At 32.4% G+C, this 22981-nt stretch overlaps 1 protein-coding gene across 1 annotated transcript; it reads left to right on the forward strand.

The window, feature by feature from the left end:
- The first annotated feature begins 1725 nt into the window (after positions 1–1725).
- LOC149892992 (uncharacterized) lies at positions 1726–17208 on the forward strand. Its single transcript, XM_090069472.1, has 7 exons — positions 1726–2259; positions 2346–2457; positions 2665–2802; positions 3174–3389; positions 4122–4421; positions 4598–4870; positions 11218–17208. Exons 1-7 carry the CDS (start codon positions 1945–1947, stop codon positions 11436–11438), a joined length of 1575 nt encoding a protein of 524 aa, XP_089925598.1. The 5' UTR covers positions 1726–1944; the 3' UTR covers positions 11439–17208.
- Positions 17209–22981: the final 5773 nt, after the last annotated feature.

Genomic DNA, 22981 nt, shown 5'->3' on the forward strand with positions numbered 1-22981 from the left:
TTCAAAACTGCAGAATCATTTAAGCCTAAACCTAATACTTTACAGTATGGCATTAGTCCACTACATACTTGGATACGATTTTTGAATGCATCGTCCACATATCATACAGATATGATTTGTGTAAATTGCAAATTCCTGGTACTAGTAACAAGAAAATTCTTTTATGTAGAAAAAAAGAAATACAACAACGGTTCTTTAAAAATTTACACCTTCACTTGGATAAACCAAAAGTAGGAGGTTTTGGAAGTACTAACGACGAAAAATTTTCCGAAATAACTAACGTGGATGAAGAATTGATAAAAAAAATTTAAAACTATTCTTATATGCATTTCTTCCCAGTATCAAATTAATTTAGATAAATTTGAAAAGTATTGTTTTGATACGGGAAAACATTATATGTCTAAATATCCTTGGTATCCGATGCCTGCAACTATACATTAAGTTTTAATACATGGCAGACCAATTCTAGAAGATACAATACTACCAATAGGTTATTTTGGTGAAGAAGGGTCTGAAGCCAGACATAAAGTTTTTAACCATGAGAGACAATTTCATGCTCGTAAAACCAGCAGAGAAAAAAATCTAGAAGATATTTTTCATAGAGCATCAGATATCTCAGATCCTACCATATCCAGTTTTAACTTACACAGAAGAATTCAGAATCATCTTAAGTTACCTCTTCCTCCTAAGGTAATAAGTTTACTTACAGAACTGCCATCTAATACCTCGCAACATCACCATAGCAACATCAACATAGCGAAAGCGAAGAGGGTAGTGAAAGCGATGACGACAATGACGATGCAACTTCCGACGAGGACTTAATTTCTGTAAACTGTTTAGATTTAATTACATTGAATAATGAAATATAGTTAAAATTTAACTGATTTTTTTAATATGAATTCATCTAATGAATTCATATATTTATATATATATATATATATATATATATATATATATATATATATATATATATATATATATATATATATATATATATATATATATATTCATATAAAATTTGTTTATGAAATATTTAGAACATATTACCAACCTTGAGAAATAAAAATTATTAGCTATTTTGTCTTTAAATTGAAGTTATTAATTTATGCCAAAAAATTGCGTCTCAGAAACCATAGTGCATTAGCCAAAATTACTAGGGAGTTCTTTTGTATCCATCAAGATCTGCTCCTTCTGAAAGATCATTCTTTGTAGCAAGTGGAATCATTTCAGAGAAGAGAACTAACTTTCACCCTGGAACTCCACAAGACTTGATAATGAATGGAAGTAATCTTCCAGAGTTAGATAAGATTACATGATAAGAGTACATGATAAGAATTCATGATAAGAGTACATGATATGAGTACATGATAAGGTTTCAAAAAAAAATTAAAAGTGGTTTTAAACTGAAAAAAGAAGATATGAAAGATCGATGCTCAAGCAAAAATGTGCTCCATTAGTTAATGTTAAAGCTTCTTGATAAAGAATACTCTTTTTTATTTTCTCTTTTCTAACATTCACAAAGAAACATACTTTAGACATTTGAAGGGCATTTTATGGCATAAGGGTCAGGCAAGCTCGTTGTTATATTGCTTATGCCACATTGTAAATGCAACTAAATATTAATTACAATCATAAATATTGATAACACATCACACAGGCAACTCAATTCATATTAAAAATCACATGAATAGTTGAATATATTTAGCTCTTTTACAAAATTAACTCTTTCTATGTTCACAGAGTCGCACATGAAAATAGAAGTGCTTAAATGAAGATAACTTAAATACGTCATGAAACTTCAATTTGTTGAAAAAATTTATTCACCATTTACTTGAAATGTATTCCTGAATTTATCAAAAAGCTAATGATTAATGACTTGTTTCATTTTTTAAAAGAGTGAACGTTTAAAATGGTTTACATGAATCAAAAACAACAGTAGTGAAAATGGTTTTTGGTGTGAAAGTGTTTCTCTTATATTTGTCAAAAGTACTTTCTGAGTACATCTATCCTGACTGGATATCATACCCTAACTCGAACACTGCTTTTGAAAACACCAGAGTGCTAGACACTAGCTTCATATCTAACACAACTCTGCACTCTTTTGAGGACTGCTTACAAAGTTGCCCAAATATGGACTCTTTCTGCAAATCAATTGGTCTTCAGATCATTGGCAACAAAACAATCGATTGGAAAACATATTCTCAAGACTCACCTACAACAAAAAAGCAAAGTGGATACTTCTTCGTCACAAAAAAACCGGTAGTGCTTGAATATTCAACTCTTCAATAGTTTTTTTACACAGTTTGCTTTCATTTCTATCGGTTCAAAAAGATTTTTATGTTAAGGCTCGCTGTTCACAAAGCTGCAATATAAAAGAGGATGCTTGCGGAAAGTGCAAATGCCAGCCCTCATGTTCTGGAAGAAATAGAAGGCAGCATATTTGTAACTGCACGGAAGGTTTTTTTTTAGCTCTAAATCTTGAACTTGAAAAAATTTTGTGAGGATTAGGAGTATTTATTAAGCATAGAGCTTTTGTTTTTAAAGAAACATAAAGGATAAGAAAATATGTTACAATCGATAAAAAAAATTTGTTTACTGTTGTGTTATTAGCAGTTTTTAAAGCGTCATGTTTTCTTAGATATAATATTTTTTATTTCTTTTAAGCTGCTGCAGAGAAAATGAGTTGTCAAAGCCATTATCAAGTTGGATTTAATAGAACAGGAATCTACCGACTTAATCCTAGTGGCAATGCTCCAATAACAACATTGTGCGAAATGAATAAACGCCAGTTACAAAATGCAGGTACGAAATGATTACATAAAGTATAGATATCTGTTGTTAAGGAAATAACTTTGTGTTAAAAAATTAAACTATAAGTGTTGTAAGGAGTTAAGGGTCTGTGTTTGGACAATTTTTTTTGAAATTTCCAACTTTAAAAATTTCATTCTTTCGAAATCAGTAAAAACTGAACATTTATTTGATAAGAACAACTAAAAAAAAGCATACATATTTGTGTTATTATAGCTTTGTTTTATGTTTTGAAACTAACAATATATACATATAGCTAACTAATATCATGCAAAACGAAAATTGAAAATTTCGAAAAAGTTCGAATTTTCGAAACGCAGACCCTTATAAGGAACTGAATTTACGCTCTAAATGTTTAACTTCAGCATGCCCATTTATCCAAGATCATGCGGTACATGGTCAATTATATGAAAAAATTGAATTTCTAAATAACATGGATAGTTGCATCACATTTTGTCGGAATGAAATTTATCGCGGAAAAAGTGAAATTAACATAGCTAAAATGACATCTGGCAACTGTGAATGCATTAATGGATCAATCAGCAACATGGATTCAATTTACATGACGTTCTGCAGACTTGGTATGTTTTTATTTTATTAGTAACGCTGAATGTTTTAACTTTTATTTTTTAATTTTTAAGCAATCAATCTTTATGACAAATCAAAGCACAAGTCTTAAACTAATAGGAAAAAATGAGATACTTGGTACAAAATCATAAAAAGGGTTAACAAACCAAAACGTGCGAATGTTGTTCTTCAATGAATGTTCTTCATGAAACTGAAAAAAGGAGCGTATTTTGGAATCAAAATATTTTTAAGGGAAAAAAGTCTAAATGAGAAAAATATATATGAGATATAAAGGACAGCTGTAGCGAAGGGTGAAAATTTTAAATATTATGGACAGCCAAACTTTATATTCATTTTATTAAAAAGATTTTTATTGAAAAATCACATTCTTTAAAAAAACACTTTCAACCAAAGAAGAGAATAAAAAGCATTTGAAAATTTCAACTTTCGTGAGTTTCAGAATATAGGGGATACAGGGACTTCTTTTCTATAGTAAACTTTTGCTTTCAGTTTACAAAGTTTTGAGCACAAAAACCATAATTTCAGGGAATGTAAACATCTTCTTGCTTCGACTCCATAGTCTTGCAAATATTCTTTATTCTACTTCGATAGTTTTAATTTTAATAAGATAATCTTACGGTCGGAATCCTCAACCATTTTTAAAAATCTATTTATAGATTATCGCAGAATTAAAGCAACATTTAAATCTCTTGTTTTAAACGATGAGCACATTTCATTTTGTAAAGGTTCAAATACTCAACAGGATCAATGCCTTTCTGATACAAAGAGTTTTACAATAACTGGAAGCACTGTCAGCACACAGCTATATTCAAAAGAATTATGCGTTGAGAAATGTAAATCTAGGTATACGGACAACCCAAATAGTAAATATGATAACGACTACTTACGTGGAGTAAATACGCAGCCTCAAGTCACATGGTGTGAATGTGTATTTGGCTACTCAAATGATCAGTCTTATAATCCTGGTTACTTTTCGTGTATGTTTCAACCATCTGATTCTTTACAAACTAAGTTCAGGAGTTTAGGTATATTATAGCTATAATTAAACCCTAATTTGAACAATGACCTAATTTGAACAATTACCTTAACTTGCCGCTTAAGAAACGGATCTTTTTGTTGGTGACAGTTTCTTTTTTTTTTTTTCTGTTTAACCTTTTTAGCCAATGGGAGTATTATATTTATAAGAAATTTTTGTTTTTAGTTTGGATTCCAATGATGACTCGAAATTCCAGCTGGGAAGATGATTTTTGGAACAAAAGCTACGAAGCTTACAAAACTGGTTTTGGTCTTATTAATCAGCAGTGGATCGGTTTGGAAAACCTTCATAAAATAACCAGCGTGTTAAGAACGAACATGCGAGTAGATTATTCGTTTAAAGATGGTACCATTGTAAGCACAATCTATAATGATATTAAAGTTGACACAAAAGAGAATTCCTACCAATTCTCTTATGCGAATTATGACGCAAGAGGATGTAAGTTTTATCTTAAACTTTACTTTAGAAATTTTTTCTCGTCATTCTTCATCAGCAGCAAAGTAAAAAAGTTAACCGAAATGAGAATGTTAAGATTCAAAGTAGCTTTTTAAAATAACTCATGTTGAAGCGTTCTGAAACAAATATAGTTTATCGAAAGACTATAAATTATCAAACATTCTTTCCACTGCAATTGAAAAATAACAAAGGTTTTGGTAACCGTTGTATGTGATTAAAACTTCAAATAATTAAGTACCAGAAGGTGTAATTATGCATAACTTTGATTATTATTATTATCTTTTTTTTATGCGTGTAAAACTTTGAATAAATAGGAGAACATGGGGTAAGATGACGAATGGGGCAAGATGAAAACATATTGTTATCTTCAAAACTTAACTAAATATGAAATCTGACTGTAGCTAAGAGGGAAGTAGATTACATCTACTAGATTTATTTATGCTTTCTATATAAATACTATTTTCGGAATCAAAGATAATTATTAAAAAGGTTTTTCCTATGTTAAGGAAAAAAAAAATTATCCACTTCTATTTGATTTATTTCATCATTACATTACCAGCCAAAGGTAAGCAAGAATTTCTCATGCAGTTTGTTCAATTTGGAAGCCATGCAAGTAGTATTAAGCTATGATAACTTATTTATGTAGAGTTCTGAGTCATTTTGAAGATTAAGTAGCCTAGGGGCAAGATGAACGGGGGAAGATGACTCGTTTGTCGTTTCGCCAAAGTACATGTTTTACCATAAACCTGTACTCTAATAACTTTTGCGTAGCTTAGTCATTATTAGATTGCTTTATTATGCATTGAAATATTTTGTTTGATATTTGCTTTATTTTGTTGTGTTGGAATTTGTTATGAACTGATTAGTAGACTTTTTTTTGCATAGCCCTATATAAATATATAGTTTAATTGTTTAAAAAATCACATAACCGTTGGTATTACATATCTTACTAACTAGAATTTATGATATCGTGTTATTTGAGAAGGTAATGGTATAATGGAATTTACTTTTTCTAAAGTCGTCATCTTGCCCCGCATACGGGGCAAGATGATAATTTGAGGTCACTTTGGTTAATGAGTTTTTTCCAGGCTATTTTTAATTTTTATATGGGTTTTTTTTATACATACGTGACGCACAATAATTTGTTTTCCACTTTTTGATAAAGTTTTACTTATTGAAACAGTTATTGAATAAGATATATGTGCTTTTCAAAACGTTCGTCATCTTGCCCCATGTTCCCCTATAATAAAAATATGCATTATAACGCCCTTTTTTAGAAATCAGGCAACAATTATTCATCTTTGGCAGTAATTTAAGCTAATATTAGTTATAACGGTGTTTTTGGAAATGAAATAAGTTATAAAGATTAGTTGATATATTAATAATTTATTTCATTTCCAAAAACAGCTGATGACAACTTTAGAACTTACAACTCCAGAAAACTCACAACTTTGAAAAAAAAGTATGACTCAGGGAATTATAAATCCGTGTTAATAATATGATACCAAATATGAAAATATGGTAACAAATAGTTGAACAAAGACCAAATAATGCGCAGCCTGATTTCCCATGCAATTAAAAAAGATGTCAATTTTTATCAAACATAACAGTTGCACACTTAAAAGAGAAATTGCATCACAGCCCTGGGTGGTGTATTGGTCAAAGCACAAAAATTGCTGTTTAACAAGGATATTAACACTAGTGAACTAACACTACACTAACGTAACACTAGTCTAATGCAGGGTTGTCCAACGCGTGGCCCGCGGGCCAGAAGGTGGCCCTCGTCAGCCTATGGAATGGCCCGCATACCACGGTCCATTCATTTTGAATTTTTATTTTAATAAAAATTTCAAATAACAATAATAAAATAAGTTCTACAGCAACAGCATATTATTTATATATTTATAATTCGAATTATACATTCGATTTCGATTATACTTTCACTATATAAATCCGCATTTGAAATAATAAAACGCGCGCTAAAGATAAAACATTATTTTTGTATATTTAATAAAGATGGCTTCAGCTAAAAGACGTAGATGTGATACTGAAAGCGGTCATGGGGTCGTGTATTTAATCCTTCTTGGACAACTGACTATTTTGTACATGAACAAAGTAATTCTATTATATGTCTAATTTGTTTGGAGAAAATTGCCGTGTGTAAAAGTTAAAATGTGAACAGGCACTACACTACAAAATATGCTGTAAGTTATGACAAATTTAAAGGCCAATTTCGAATTTATAAGATTGAATTGTTGAAGAAAACTTTTCTTGCACAACAATCAGTGATGAAAACTAAAGTGATTAGCTCTTACAGTGCTACCAAAATAAGTTTTTTAATGGCAGAAGCTATTGCAAAAAGTGGTAAACCTTTTTGTACTGGAGATTTATTAAAAAACTGTTTAAAAATATTTTGTAAAGAGATATGTCCTGAAAAAACACCTACTGTTGAAGATCTTAGCCTCTCATACCAGACTATTGCTAGAAGAGTTAAAGATCTATCAAAAAATATTGAATTATCATTAAAAGAAAAATTAAATAAATGTGAAGCCTATAGTCTGGCACTGGATGAATCAACAGACAGAGGTGATACTGCTCAGCTAGCCATTTTTATTAGAGGTATAGCTAGTAACTTTGAAGTAATTGAAGAACTGTTAGATATTAATCATATGAAGGACACAACAAGAGGAGAAGATATTCTCTCTGAAGTGAAAAAAACATTGGTGAAATTTGAATTTCCAGAAAAGAAACTCTGTGGTGTCACTACAGATGGAGCAAGTGCACTAACAGGAAAAAATATTGGATTTATTGCATTACTTAAGAAATCCATTAATCATGAAATTATTTCATATCACTGCATTATACACCAAGAGCAGTTATGTGCAAAAGTATTGGAGATGAAGAATGTTATGGAACTTGTTATTCATACTGTTAACTTTATAAGAAGTCGTGGCCTTAATCACAGACAGTTCAAACAGTTACTTGAAGGTTGTGGTAGTGAGGCTGAAGATGTAATTTATTTCAGTCAGGTTAGATGGCTTAGTCGAGCTGCTACTCTGAAAAGATTTTGGATACTATTACCTGAAATAGTGCTGTTTCTAAAAATTAAAGGGAAAGACACAAGCTTGCTTGAAAATATTGACTGTCTGAATGATTTGGCATTTTTGATTGACATGACTCAGATGTTAATGGAATTAAATCTTAAGTTGCAGGGTAAAGATCAACTTATTAGTAAATTGTTTGAAAATGTAGAAACATTTGTTTTAAAATTAAAACTTCTGAAACAACAATTAAGTTCTAAAGTACTTGTCCATTTCAAAGCATTATCAGAAAGAAATATTAATACAATTGACTCTGAAAGATATTGTACTCTTATTTTAAAATTAATTGATGAATTTGACACAAGATTCTGTGACTTTAAAAAGGAAAAAAATGAGTTAGACTTATTTGCGCATCCATTTTCCATCAAAGCTGAGACAGTTAGAAATGAATTTCAAATGGAATTAAAAGAAATGCAAAACAATAAAGATCTTAAAGAAGCCTACAAAGAAGTAGAATTGTAATAATTTTATAAAAAATACATGAGCATTGAAGTTTTTCCTCATTTGTGCAGACATGCTATTAAATATTTTTCACTTTTTGGAAGCACATACAACTGCAAACAGTTATTCTCAAAAATGAAGCATGTAAAAACAGAACAGAGAAATAGATTGACAGATGAGCACCTTACTAATACCCTTCGAATTGCATCATCAAATATAAAAGCAGACATAGATCATTTATGCAAAAAAAAACAGTGTCAAGTTTCACATTGATCGAACTTTTGTATAACTTCACTTTGAACCTTAACTATGAGTGTAACTATTTATTTAAATTTAAATAAAAACTTCAAATTTAATAATTTTTATTTTGGGTATTTTATGTTTGTGGCCCTCAAGTTGATTTTTAAACGAATTAATGGCCCTTGCTGTAAAAAGGTTGGACATCCCTGGTCTAATGGAAGCATTTGCCGCTTGGTCTTTCTGTTAATAACGAATAATTACGAATTAAGTACAAATTTCTATAAAAATTCTTTTATAATAAGTCAAACTTTGTGAAGCTTGTTAAAATAATACTTTTATTTGCGTTTAAAACAGCAAACTATTATGGTGCGGTAAGTCTATACTCATAGTTATTTTAAAGAAAAAATAGTTTCAAAGAACTTTTATTCGAATGTCAAGTTCTGCGCGAAAAGTCGTCTTGAATTCTGCTCGAAATCTTGAAAGGTCGAAACAAAAAAAGTTTTAAGATATGCGAGGTATCGAAAAATTTTTTCTGAAATTTTATAACTTTGAATGTTTTAAATACTTTTTTTTTAAAATGGTTGATATCGAAGTTTTCGTTTTATTCTTTATTATTCATTATTAACGGAAAATCAAAACGCCGATGAAAATAGCAGTATTCATCAAAAATGATTTAAAGAGAGGGTAAATTAATTAAAAGGTGAATGTAAAAAGGTGAATTATTGAAAAATATATATTAACGACTGAAACTCTAAATTTTGTAGGAGTTAAAAGTAACTTGCTTAATTGGAATATTTACATTTTATACATCATAAATTAAGCAGCAATTGTTGAATAACATTTTGAGTCGCTTGTGAAATACTTTCTGAAGAATTCTGGTTCTGTTTCATTCTAAAAGAAATTCTTCGTACCGAAATCAGTGATTGACTCAATAAGAAACGGAAACTCTCTTGGTATATCGAGGAAATGAGATTCTGTTCTCTTGGAGCTTCTGGAAGAATTTAGAGAGTATTGTGATTATAAACTGAGCCATAAATACAACAAATATAAATCTGAATAATTTGTCAATGATGTTAAAGCTGTAAGCCTCATGAGATTCTCATAAATGCATTTCTTAAATAAGTAAAATACAGAAGTTGAATATTCTTGATGGCTGAGGGTAGTCATATGAATGGAATTTTGATGAATGTGAAATAAATCTGTAAGAAATCGAATTAAAGGCTATTTATTGTTGCTTGTGTAAACCGTTCATTGAAACTTGTGACTGCAGATATTATAATGTCATCCAAGATTGTTGCTACATTTTTGTATAAACTTTCATTTTAAAACTTTTTTTTTCCATTTTAACTTGATTCATTTGCTTGATGTTTTTTATTAGGACATAAAATAAACAAGTTGAATTTAATGCTGGAAGTCATTTTACTACCATCTTTAAATTTTGTGGAAACAATTTATAATAAGGAGAGCTTCTCGCTTTGAAAATAGTAGCTGAACAGCTGAGTGAGCTAGCTCACTGTCTGCTTATATCACTACAAAGTCAACTATATTATTAACCATTATCTTCTATGATACTTTGTTCTAAATCAATAAATCAACTGAAAACTTTCAACCTTTAGACTCAATTGGTGGGTTGTGAATTGAGAATAACCTCTTAATTTTTTAAAGTAATTTTGAAGACTTCGTAATATTGAATTTATTCGATGTTTGTATTGACAATAGAAAATCAAGTTGCACGGATGATATCATCAAGAAGTTTTAGTTTTCAAAAATGTACTTTATTTAAAAACTTGCTATTATCAACACAGGGCAACAAAAAATATTAAATGAAACTTCTCTGTTGATATTAAAGTCAAAGTTTTAGCTTTAACATTTCAAAAAAGTACTTCATTTGAAAACTAATCATCAGCGACGCAGTACAACAAAAAAAAAATTCTTTTTACACGTTTTTTAATCTTGATTCAAATAAGAGCTCAGTCTTTTTCGGCAGACTATTTTTCATAAAATGTTTGATTCGATTTTTCAAGAATTTTTATGACTTTTTCTTTGTAACAATTCTATTATAGCAATATTTTTGGTCCTGTATCAAATGGTCGTTTTGTTTATTTGCGAGAATTTTGTATGTAATATGAGTATAAACCTTCAAGCATTTAAAATTCTGATACTTCACAATGATAGTATATATATATATATTTATATATATATATATATATATATATATATATATATATATATATATATATATATACATATATATATATATATACATATATATATATATATATATATATATATATATATATATATATATATATATATATATATATATATATATATATATATATATATATATATATATATATATATATATATATATATATATGATGGTAAACTACTGCTGGAGCATCGTGGAAATAAAATGGTTACTTTTTTAAAGTATTTTAAAAGTCTTTTCTTGTATCAAACAAGTTGGGTTTTATATTGTGCAACAAAGCATTCAAAACACAATCAAATTAGAATATTTCCTCATTTTCTTCTTTATCCTTTTAGCCTATGAATTCGATAGATTTGATGCGCAAGGAGCTAAGTTTCTTTCATGCAATAATTGGTGGTCGTACCAATGCGACAACAAAATGTATCCAACTTCAGTTCAAGGAGCTACTACTATAAAAGGCCGGTTCTGGCGCATTGGCATAATTATAGACATAAGCGGGGTTCTGGCGCATTGGCATAATTATAGACATAAGCGGGGTTCTGGCGCATTGACATAATTATAGACATAAGCGGGGTTCTGGCGCCTGGATAGGGTGTGATTAAAAATTGTTGTCTTTTTAAATCAAAATGTTTTCTATCGCCTGGAAAGCGTAATAGGGTGAATGTTTTTTTTCCAGGATTCTTTAGAATTTAAAAATCGTAGATTTCCAGGGATCTGAAAGATCTAAAGAAGTCATAGACTACCACGGATCCAAAGGATCTAAAAAATCGTAGATTTTTAATGGATCTGAAAGATCTAAAAATAATCATGTTATTTGTATAGAGAAGAGTGTTTTTGTCACTTACCTTTTGTTCCTTTTCTTTAAAATCCTTTGGTCTCCTCGATTATCCCTCTGCACTCTGCGATCAACATTTTTGACCTATTTGAGATTTCTTTGTTCTCTGCGATAATTTTTCTGCACTCTGTGATTATCCTTTTGAACTCTGAGGTTTGCTCTGCCTCATGCTCTGCTTCTTGGGTTTGTTCTTGTGTATCTTCCGGACTAAAGACTTGATCGTAGTCCATGAATTTAAAGCAAGTCTCAGGAGTGGATCTTGTTTTGTAGTGTCCAATAGCCAATGTGGTGTGATCATTCAATAGGATTCTTTTGTCATCTTTTGCGCTGAGTGCAACTTTGTTAATTTCTTCAGTGTAGATGTCGTGAAGATGAGATCTGAAAACGTTCATAGTGGCATGCTTTTCTTTTCCATTCAATAAGCAGTCTTTAAAATGTTGGTGAGTAATCTTATTTTTGACCACGTTCTTTTTCATCCCTTTGCATTTTTTGTGTTCATCTTTAGCGATCTTGTAAGAGTAGAGCTTAGGTCTAAGTCCAACAAACTCTTTAATTATTTTTCCTCCGGCTTCGTCTTTGAACATGCCGATGGTCTTATTATTTAATCCTACTTCAAAGCCAACGTTTTCAATGGCAGGATGGTTATTAGAAAAGTTGCTCGTGTCAAACATGTTTTTAAGATCGTTTGAAATGTCTTTGAAAAAATCATCCGTTTCGATTTCGTAAAAAAGTGAGTCAGTGTCAGTCATGAGTAACTTAGCTTTATCACCGTATTTAGGTTTGATGTATCCGTAGTGGAAATCAAACATCAAAGTTTTGCTCAAATCGAGGATGCTCATTCCCAAGTAAACAGGTTTATCGTAAAAGCATTTTGTTTTTTCCATGTGAACTGCGATTAAGTTTTCATCAAAAATGGTGTTTCGTTTATAACGAGGGACTTTGGATAATTTTAAGGCTTCTTTTTTAGTGGTGATGAGTCTGACATCAACGCGCTTTAGAATATTTTCCATTGTTTTTCCAAAGACAGAGTTGTTCATGAGTTTGAAAAACTCCTTATCAGATTCGTTGGTAGCTTTTGTTCTCTCCTTGGTGTTGAGGTCAATGTATTCTTTCATGAAGGGCTCTTCTCTAAAGGTTATCCCACGATGAATTTTGGTGATGACAAGACCAAGTGTTCATAGAGTTTTAGGTTTTCGTGATGAACGACGTATTTTTCTTTGTTGTTTAAATTGGGAACGAGTTTGTCTACTTTTCCAATGGTTAATCTTTCAGGAGCCAAAGGGTAGTCGTTGTGTAAATCGTGAAGCTCATCAGTATAGCTCAAATCGACTTCAAGAATGCATGGCATGCTGCGCCAATTTTCAAGCTCTTCATCATTCATCCATTTGAATCCTCCAACTGGAAGAGGTTTGCTCATAGCCCATCCGTATAAATTGTTGGCGTCTAAATACTGAAGGAATTTTGATGGTTTTGAAGAATCATAGTCTTGCATGTATTTGTTGTTAGCATTTCCAAGTCGGTTGGAGATCATGCTGATTCCACCGCGTATTCCTTTTCGGATCATGTTGAGCATGTTAATATCGGTTAACAATTCCAATTTAATTTTAGTTTTCTTTAACATGGCGTCCCAGGCTAATCCAGGAGAGGTGTAATACCAGGCGGGATCAAGTCCGTAACATTTTATGCATACGTCTCTAAAATTTTCAAAGGCATCTGCAAGAATCAGCACGTCAGACTTGTTGTATAGCTCGTGGTAATCTTTAAACGTTTTGCATCCAAATTCTTTCCAAACGTTTTGTGCATGCGCGTAGTCTTCCTCTTTTGCTGGTTCATCTTCCAGTTTGGAATCAAAGGCTTCTTTTGACGGCAATTGCGTTTCGGAAAACTTTTCAATGGTGTTTACCCATTCGTAAGGGTAAATGCCTTTTTTTCTTATCAAGTTGAACTGTTTATCTTCAGAAAAATATTTTTTAACGTTTATGCATTGATCGTCGGTTAGATTTTTAGCTAGTTTTTCTAATTTGTCAGGCATGAATCTGGTGGTGTCAATAAACCTAATTTCTTTCTTAACTTCTTTAAGTTTACCTTTTTTATTGATAAAGTCTCTCACTTTGATTTTTTTCGAGAAGCTGATGTAATTTTCTTCATTGTTTGGTATGCAAGTTAGCTTTCCACCTAATTTCTTGATGAATAAATGACAGTCGTAGCCAGACAAGTTATGAAAGGCAACTGGAATAAATTTTGGAATTTTATAATCCAAGTTGCATTGTTTGTGAGCAGCACCACGGTATTTTCCAGTCAAATGACAGTGATCCCATACTTTATCACCGTTAAGATCTTTATTACAAATGTGACATTGAGTTGCATCTTCAAACTTCTTCTTATCCTCATCAGTTTCTATTCTATTTTTTTCCCATTGTTGTTGTAGTAAATCGCTGTCGTTCCAAATCTTTATAAGGTCTGCTTCAAGCCTGGTGATAAATTCTTTAGCCACGTCATCGCCATCGCTTTCAGCTGTGTACGTTTCAAGTTTTCCCTTGTAAATAGTTTCGTCGTAGCATTTGATATAATAGACGATGGAACTTGGAACGTGTTTTTGATATTGTTTGGTGTATGACTGTTTTGAGTCAGGGGTACAAGTGTTGATGGTCTTGATAAAACTTTCAAAGTCAGCATAGACCACAAACGGATGTCTCATGCTCATTTTGTAGTTTTTAAACTCAAGGGTTGACCCTTCTTTAGGAAGATCGATTCTCATTGGAGCGTTATCATAACAGTCTTCTCGATGAATTTGGAGCTTTTCTTCTCGGTCAAAATCTTGCATGCACCTTCTGCAAAAATATCTTTTATGTTGCTTTTTCGATGCTGAAGAACCGGCAAACCGACTGAAATTTTTAATGAGACAATAATGGCTGTTTTCTTCGTTTGAAATATACAACAAATCAACACAGTGCTTTCGGTTCATAAAATCAGATACTCGTAAAGGTTGAGGTGCTTTTTCTTCATACTCATAAACGTTCACGCTAATTTCAGGATTATTTTTCTCAAACTTGTCGATTTTATGGTAATCAACAGGAAATTTTATTCCATCCCAATCGAGCTCTTCTAATTTTAGAATCAAGTCATCATCAATTCTTTCATTGTCTTTATTTTTAAGATTCAGAGCTCTGGTGACGCACCACTTGAAGCATTCATTGTCATTGTTTTTCATGTTGATGATGGCCTTTTTGTTTTTCAACTTGAGAGGTAACTCCATGTAGGAAGAACCGCTGAGAGGTCTATAGTCGATAAAGTTGATATCCATTTTTAAAATCTTGGACAAGACGCTATTGGATCCCAACTTGTTGTATTTGACACTATTTTCCAAGATTTTTTCTTCCATTTGCCTTATTAACGTTCTTAAATCCGTAGCCGCTAGAATAATTTCCCAGTTGGATGAAAAGCTTGCTTCCCGAGTTAGTTCTTCACCAGTCATGATGCTTACAGATTTCATTTCACACGTTAAAATAATTCTTACCTTTGTGTTTCTTTCTCCTTCCATGGTTTGAATGGCTGACTCTCTTACCAAATTAAAAAAAGTTGCAAGGTCTTGGTATTGAGAAGCCGGAGAGTAAGAAAATTGTCTAACAGCACGTCCCATTGAATGTTCAGTCATATTAAACTTTACTGTAAAAGGTTTTAGCACAGGCTGCTTATACACTGTTTTTAATACAAGTGATTTGATAGACTTTATCTTTTTATCGATTTGTTTCGCTGATTTGTTTACTTGATTCTTAACTACTTTTGGAACGTAGGGTTCTATCCATTCTTTAATATCATTAAACTTAGTTGCAACATATGACGTCACACTTTTTGAAACTGCATTCAAGGTTGAAAGCCATCCAGGTTTGGGTGCAATCGCAGGACGCGGAGCAGGAACCGGCATAGGTGTCATGACAGGCGATGAATCTGAAACAGGCTCATCAAGAATCTGTTTTTGTAGATTCTTCGAATCCATGGAAATTCTTTGAATTTGTAAATGAATTGGTTTCGGAGCAATAGGAGGTTTTACAACAGGTCTTGGTGGGATGACCGCTGGTTTTGGGGCGATGACTGGTTTTATCACTGCGGAAGGAACAAACCTCACCACGGTAGCATTATCAGGCAACGGTCTTGCCTCAGTCGTTTGTCTACGAAGAAGAGTAGCAGGAGCAGAGTCAACTCTAGTGGGAACAGAAGGTCGCAAAGCTATTATAAGTTCCCCCTTTCTCATTTTAGAGTACCCTTTTATTTTTTGCCCTTTAGCAATTTCTTTTAATTCTCTCACCGTTTTGTTTTCCATTTTAATAACGCAAGATTTTTATTTATATCATTTTTCAATTTTTAAATTCAATATAAAAGAATTTAAAAATCACTTGTGATTTCCATGGATCTGAAGGATCTTTAAAAATTCGAAGAATTTTCATGTGAATCCTTTGGATCTTAAAAAATCTCATATCTGCATCCATCCACTACTTTTCCATTTCGGTAAGTAAAGTACTGCCAGCAATGCCCCGTCTTTTTATGCGATTCATAAGCAGACTTGTATTCCACCACCTCGCCAGTATCAACATTAGTTATTCTCAAACCTAAAGGATTATTTCTAATTAAACCAAGTCTCGCATATTTAGGATCAAGAGGTTTCTTTTCTTTTTTCTCATATTTTCTAGGTCTTCCAACAGGTCTCACCTCTTTCGAGTTTTCCAAAAATGAATCTTTATCAATCAGATTGTTTTCAACCGCAAGAAATAGTAAAGACATTTTATTGTCAGACGTTTTGGAAACACCGTTTTCTTTTAACAAATTTTTCAAAAGTTTTCTTGTATATACCATTTTTATTTTGCAAAGATTTTATTTAAATCATTTTTCAATTTTTTCATTTCTAACATCTGAAGAATTTTTCATGGATGCGAAGTATTCTAAAGTTTTCATACACAATGTCTTTGAAACCGAGTGAATGATTTAAAATTGCGCTTTTTAGATTTCCAGAAATCTTTTTCTTCTCCTCGAAATCACAATCCAAACCGAGCACATACTTGTCAATCATTCTTAGCTTTTCTTTTTTAGGCAAGTCTTTCCAAGTACTGAGATGCTCTTTGATATCTTTTTCCATTCGAGCAAAGTCAGTGTCATCGTTCCATACGAGTTGGTAAAGCTTGTCTCTATCTTCCTCACTGTACTCTTTTGGAATTTGAAAATGTCCATGTTCAGTGACATACACGGGGTTTCCATTTCCATCGGTAATAATAACTCCTCCCTTGCCAAAAGCAATAAGTTCTAAGTGTTTGCGGCGAGAAGCGTCAGTCTCTTTGATACTGCATTCAAGAAAAAACGGAAAAAACTTAAATGTCATTATTTTTTATTCTTATTGCAAATGATTTAAATCCTTTTTCGGTCTACCCACTGGTCGATCTTCCTTCACGTCTTTAATCAATATGTTTTTATCAATCAAGTTGTTTTCAATCGCAAGCAATAGTAAAGACATTTTATTGTTTGACGTTTTAGAAATTCCGTTTTCTTTCAACAACTTTTTCAAATCCTTTTTCGTGTATCTCATTTTTAAATAAAAAAAATATTATTTTTAAAAATCATTTATGATTTCCATGGATTCGTAAGCGAATTTAATAAACAACATTCATTCTGCTTCCGTCTGATTTAAGCCTAAGCAATTTATCAGAAATGAGAACAGCAAAAGCTTGCGTGTTTGCAGGAACGTTTGCATTAAATGTAGCTTTTATTTGCACATCTATTACTGAAGTTTTTAACCTCTCAGCCTGCTTGCTTACATCAAAAACAAACAGAGGACAAATGAATCTATAATTTAGGGCAGACAAATTGGGTTGAGCTATAAGCTCGTTTGTTCCATAAAGTCTATTGTCAAACTTAGAGGCATCTCTATAAGCTCTTGAGTATCTGTTGTTATTAAAGTCTAAATTGTAATCAACAGCAGGATACCTTTCACTGTTTAAAGTGACATACATGTTTTTTAAGTCGCAGTGATTAAAGATTGAAGGATTCTCTAATTGGCTTCCAGATTTATTGGTTTGGAATCCAACAATGATATACCTAGGCCTTTCACTAGAAGATCTTGCGCTCAGCCTCCAACTAAAGTTATTGGTTGTAGGAACAGCGATGGTATCACATTGTCTAGATCTGAACGAAAATGGAACATCTACTTTTGATTCAATGATTTTGTAAAGATTGTTACTAGTTGCGATAGATGGTGTGACATGAGGTATAAACAAGGATAATTTGCTAAGATCTATTTTTCCTGCAGCTGCTGTTTCTGCTCTAAAAATAGCATCACTATCGCTCTTTCTCACAAGAGTAAGTGTATGCTTAAACCCATAGAGCACTTTATCGTAATCGTCGCAAAATCCAAAAATGTGTTTTAAAGGGATGCAAAACGAAAACGATCCTTTTTCTTCACTTTGCTTGATGATGCAATCTCGTCTGTTGATAAATCCAGTGTTAGCATCATTTGCTACAGCTGATATGTCTCTTTGCCACAGCTGATTCATTCCTTCGGATAATTGAAACTCTACTGGGTATTTGAGGTAACCAATCATGGTAGTAGCTTGTCCAGGTTCGTAAATGGTTTCCACCTCTTGATTCGATAACTGATAAGAAATCTGGCTGAACATGTGCATGATACCGTTATTTGCAATAGAAACGAGGTCTGCATCAGCGTAAGAAGTTCCATCCGTTTTTAAAAGTCTTCCTTCAACCAAAAGGTATGCTTCAGATGGAAGCGTGAACAAATCTTGTTGCTCAATATTGATTCTTATTTCTCCATCCACGTTTAGATTCTTATTCACGGGCTCGTATTCGTGAAACTCGAATCTCTCAATTTCTTCATCAACAATAATCTCTTCTGTAAAATTTAAAACATCGGAATTTGCCATTTTTATACATCTAAGAAAAAAAATTTTTAAAGATCCTTCAGATCAATGGAATTTCACAAGTGAAATTTTCAAGATCCTCATGCAATCAAAAGCCCATTTCCTTTTTTTAGATCCTTTGGATCATGGAACTTTGAAAGTTTTACCAGGTCTTGTATTCTAATCGCTCCTCCAAGCATAGAATATTCATCTATAACAGGTGCTGCTGCTGCTTTGTTAACGATGCTTGAAATAATTTCTTTGCTTTTAAGACTGAGATCATTCTTTGCAGCTTCACGCGGTTTTGGAGTTCCAGTCTTGGCATACAATTTCTCAATGGTTCTTTTACCTTTGTCAATAGCCACATCTTTAGCAGTGGAAATGGCTGTAGAAGCTAGCTCTTTTCCTGCAGATTTAGTAGCCATGATTGCTTCTCTTCCTAGTTCAGTTTTTGCAATTTTATTAGCTAAAGTAGATGCCGCTCTTGAGGCGTTTGAAGCTGCTGCTCTTCTCAAGAAATTCTTAAGCGTGTCCATGATCCCACTCCCACCCACAATATGCTTCTTAACATATCTATTTCTATAAACGATCATTTTTTTATTTACAAAGATTTTTTTATTTCATGTCGATATACGCCATCATAGCCTTGTACTCGTCTTTATTAATCCTATTCTGTCTCAACAGCTCATCACAAATGGAAACAGCCACATTTCTAGACTCTTTATTTCCAGCATGCCATGCAGCGATACTCAAGTTTAGCTTTTCCACAAGAGCATTCGGATCGCTCGGAAGTATAATCACACCATGACCTTTTTTGACTTTAGATTCGCTTTTAAATTTATCCCAAAATGGTTTTATAACTTTTAGGTATTTTTCGCTTCTGGAGGCTTTTGGCTTGTTTGGATTTGAATCCAAAAAAATAGCACCACTGTTGAAAATAATTTTTGAATAGTTTTCCAAATCTTCATCGGTAACCTCGCTTAATAATTCGTTTGGAGCTTTAGATTCTGTCATAAGCTCCCAAAGACCTTTTGTTCCTTCATACTTTTCTCCTCCAACAACGATATCATTTCCATCCACCTCCACCTCCATTTTTCCAAAGTATAATTTATTACTAATTTTACTAATTTCGAAATTTCTTTTAACATTGTTTACGAAACGCTTATTATACCTATTTAAATAGAAGGATGAAATGTCTCCTAAATGATTTGTCTCATCCAAACTGGGAGGCTCTTTTTCATTGCGACTTTCTTCGATGCTTTTGATCATCTTTTCATTGCTTTCAATCAAAGGCTTGTAAAGCTTGCTCAAATCAGTCTGAAGATTAGCATCAAAAATATTTTCATTCAAACTATCTTGATAGATTCTTTTTCTTCTTTCAACATATTCTCTCACCATTTCATCTCTCTTGTTCGGGTCTAGTATTTTAAAAAAGGACATTTTTTAAAACGCAAGAAAAAACTTTAACGTAAACGTAAACGTATCTGTGTTTTTTAAATTAGTTTTTACGAAACATATTGTTGAACGCTTTTATCGCGTCTTCTCTTCCTTTTTGGATTAACGACTCTTTAGTTATTTCGTCAATGTTGATTTTTGTTTTAGTTCTTATTTCTTTCATCAAGCTCTTAAACTTTTGAAGCTCGTCTAAAATCAATTCATACTCTGAATCGCTCACAATGTTGTCTACTAAAGCTTTTGAAATGTGGCTGTTGATGGTGTTTAATTTCGACTCTGCCAACACTTTAATCTTTTCATGCTTCTCCGCTTTTAATGCCAGTTTTTTGTTGACTTGTCCTCCTACAATGGATAAAAAACCCATTCCAATAGCCACACCTTCACACGCAATCGCAATAGGAGCTGCAGCGATGGTGCTCAAAGTTCCAATTCCAACAACTCCAAGAGCGACACCACCTGCTTGTAACGTAGTGTCTACAAAAGAAATGATTCTGAAAGCGCGATGATACTTTTTGCTTAGATGCACTCTCTTTTTCCTCTCGTTGTCCATCTCTTTTTGGATTTCGCTTATTTTCTGGAGACGGTAATTATGCCCTCCATCATCTGAAGGACTAACAGGACTAAAAGGAGCTGTTGCAAGAACTGGATAAAGTTTAGATTTAGCATCGTGATTGTATTCCATTTTTATATTAAGCGAAAAAAAATATTTTTTTCACTCATTAATGAAATTGACAAATGCTAAACTTTCTCCTTTTTTAATAATAACATCTGACTCGCTGTTATTGTAAATTTCCATGATCACATTATTCACAGACTCTGTTAGTATGGTGCTGTGACTGTAATAATTCAGTTTTGATTTAAGGCTTTCTCTTAAATTCACTAAAGCTAATCCGCTTTTAAGTTTTATTCCAAACACAAAATCTATTTTCTTATGGGATTTCAGATTTAGTGTTATGTCTTCTTGAGCAAATATTTCATATTTAATTCCTACTTTTGAGGGAGGATGCTCCAAATACTTATCGAAAAAAAGATATGATTTACTACGAGTATTTCGGTTATTATGAAATAATTTTTTATTCACATGATTTTCCATTTTTTATTACAAAAAAAAAATATTTTTTATACATCATTTTATTCCTCACATGTAAAGAATAAAATGACTATTGTCTACGTCCATTAAGTATTACTGCAGCTCGTCATCTAGGAAATCTTCATATCCTTCTTCATATCCTTCTTCATATTCAGAATCACTCATCTCTTTTATATAGAAAAGAAATTTATTTAACTCATTTTCAATTTTTTTTAATTCTTTCTGTAGAATTAAAAATGTTTAAGCAGCAGGAGCACAAAATCTTCCCGCTCTCCAAGAAGACGAAGAGAATTTTTCCCACTCTTCTGCAATGATCTCGTTTTCCGACATTTCTTTAACAGTGGGTGCTATGTATTCTACTTGTAAATAACTATTTAATAAATCTCGTCGCTCGTACCTCGTTAATTCATAGTCATATTCATTATCAATATCTTCAGGATCTATATCATCATTATCAATATCTTCAGGATCTAGATGAATAAGTTCAGTAACTATAATATCTTCAGGATCAAAAATATCTTCATTATCATAATCTTCAGGATCAAAAATATCTTCATTATCATAATCTTCAGGATCTATATCTTCAGGATCTATATCTTCAGGATCTATATCTTCAGGATCTATATCTTCATTATCATAATCTTCAGGATCTATATCTTCAGGATCTATATCTTCAGGATCTATATCTTCAGGATCTATATCTTCAGGATCTATATCTTCATTATCATAATCTTCAGGATCTATATCTTCAGGATCTATATCTTCAGGATCTATATCTTCAGGATAAATAAGTTCAGTAACTATAATATCTTCAGGATCAAAAATATCTTCATTATCATAATCTTCAGGATCTATATCTTCAGGATCTATATCTTCAGGATCTATATCTTCAGGATAAATAAGTTCAGTAACTATAATATCTTCATTATCAATATCTTCAGTATAACTCATTCTCATCATTTTTATTATAATAAGAAATTTATTTAACTCAAAATCAAAAATTTTTTTTCATCTGTACATTTAATCCTTTGGATCCGTGGAATTTCACTTGTGAAATTTTTAGATCCTTTAGATCCATGAAAATCATAAATAATTTTTAAGCGTAATAATAGGCTTGACCTAGAAGAAGGTAAAAGCTTCCGGATTGCCCGACTTGAGCGTCTCCAGAGTTGAGAGTGACCACAAGCCTTCTTCCGGATGCGACGCTGGGCATGGAATCTGCTTCTCCGAAATTTCTGTAAAAGGAAATGGTGGTAGTGGACACGATGGAAGCATTGGATTGGTAAAGAAGTCCCGTCGATGTGTTGTTGAAGGAGGTGATGTTTGATCCGTTCCACGAAGACAAGTAAAAATCTTCCAATCCAGACGAGGAAAAGAAGCATGTGCTGTCAGCGTCGTAGCCAGGAAAGTAGGTGTAATTGTTGGTGTTGTAAGGAGTCCAAGGAGTGAGAACGGTTCCGTTTCCAGGAGGCAAATTCCCATCATACATTCTGACTCTGGATTCCCACCAGTTTCCAGAAGCTCCAATGACATGCATCCTGATGTATTTCAGAAAGACTCCATTTCCTTTCCCGTTGGTGTTCAACAAAACGTATTCGCTACCGTAAGTCGTGTTTAAATATCGGAACGTCTTGCTGTACAGCTTGTAAAGAGGGATGGAAGCAGGAATGGAAGCAAGAGTGGAAATGAACGGTTGAATCCAATACGTGATGGCTGTGGAATTTTTGTTGACCAGTTGAATGGAGACGTCGTTTCTGAAAGGCATGTCCAACGTCAAGTATCCTCCCAAGGAAGTGGTGTTGAAAGCGTTGCATCCTTGC

This window comes from Hydra viridissima, unplaced genomic scaffold, assembly GCF_058129835.1.
Source record: "Hydra viridissima isolate aposymbiotic clone 2 unplaced genomic scaffold, HvirCarnegie_v1 scaffold_1, whole genome shotgun sequence".
Lineage (NCBI taxonomy): Eukaryota > Metazoa > Cnidaria > Hydrozoa > Anthoathecata > Hydridae > Hydra > Hydra viridissima.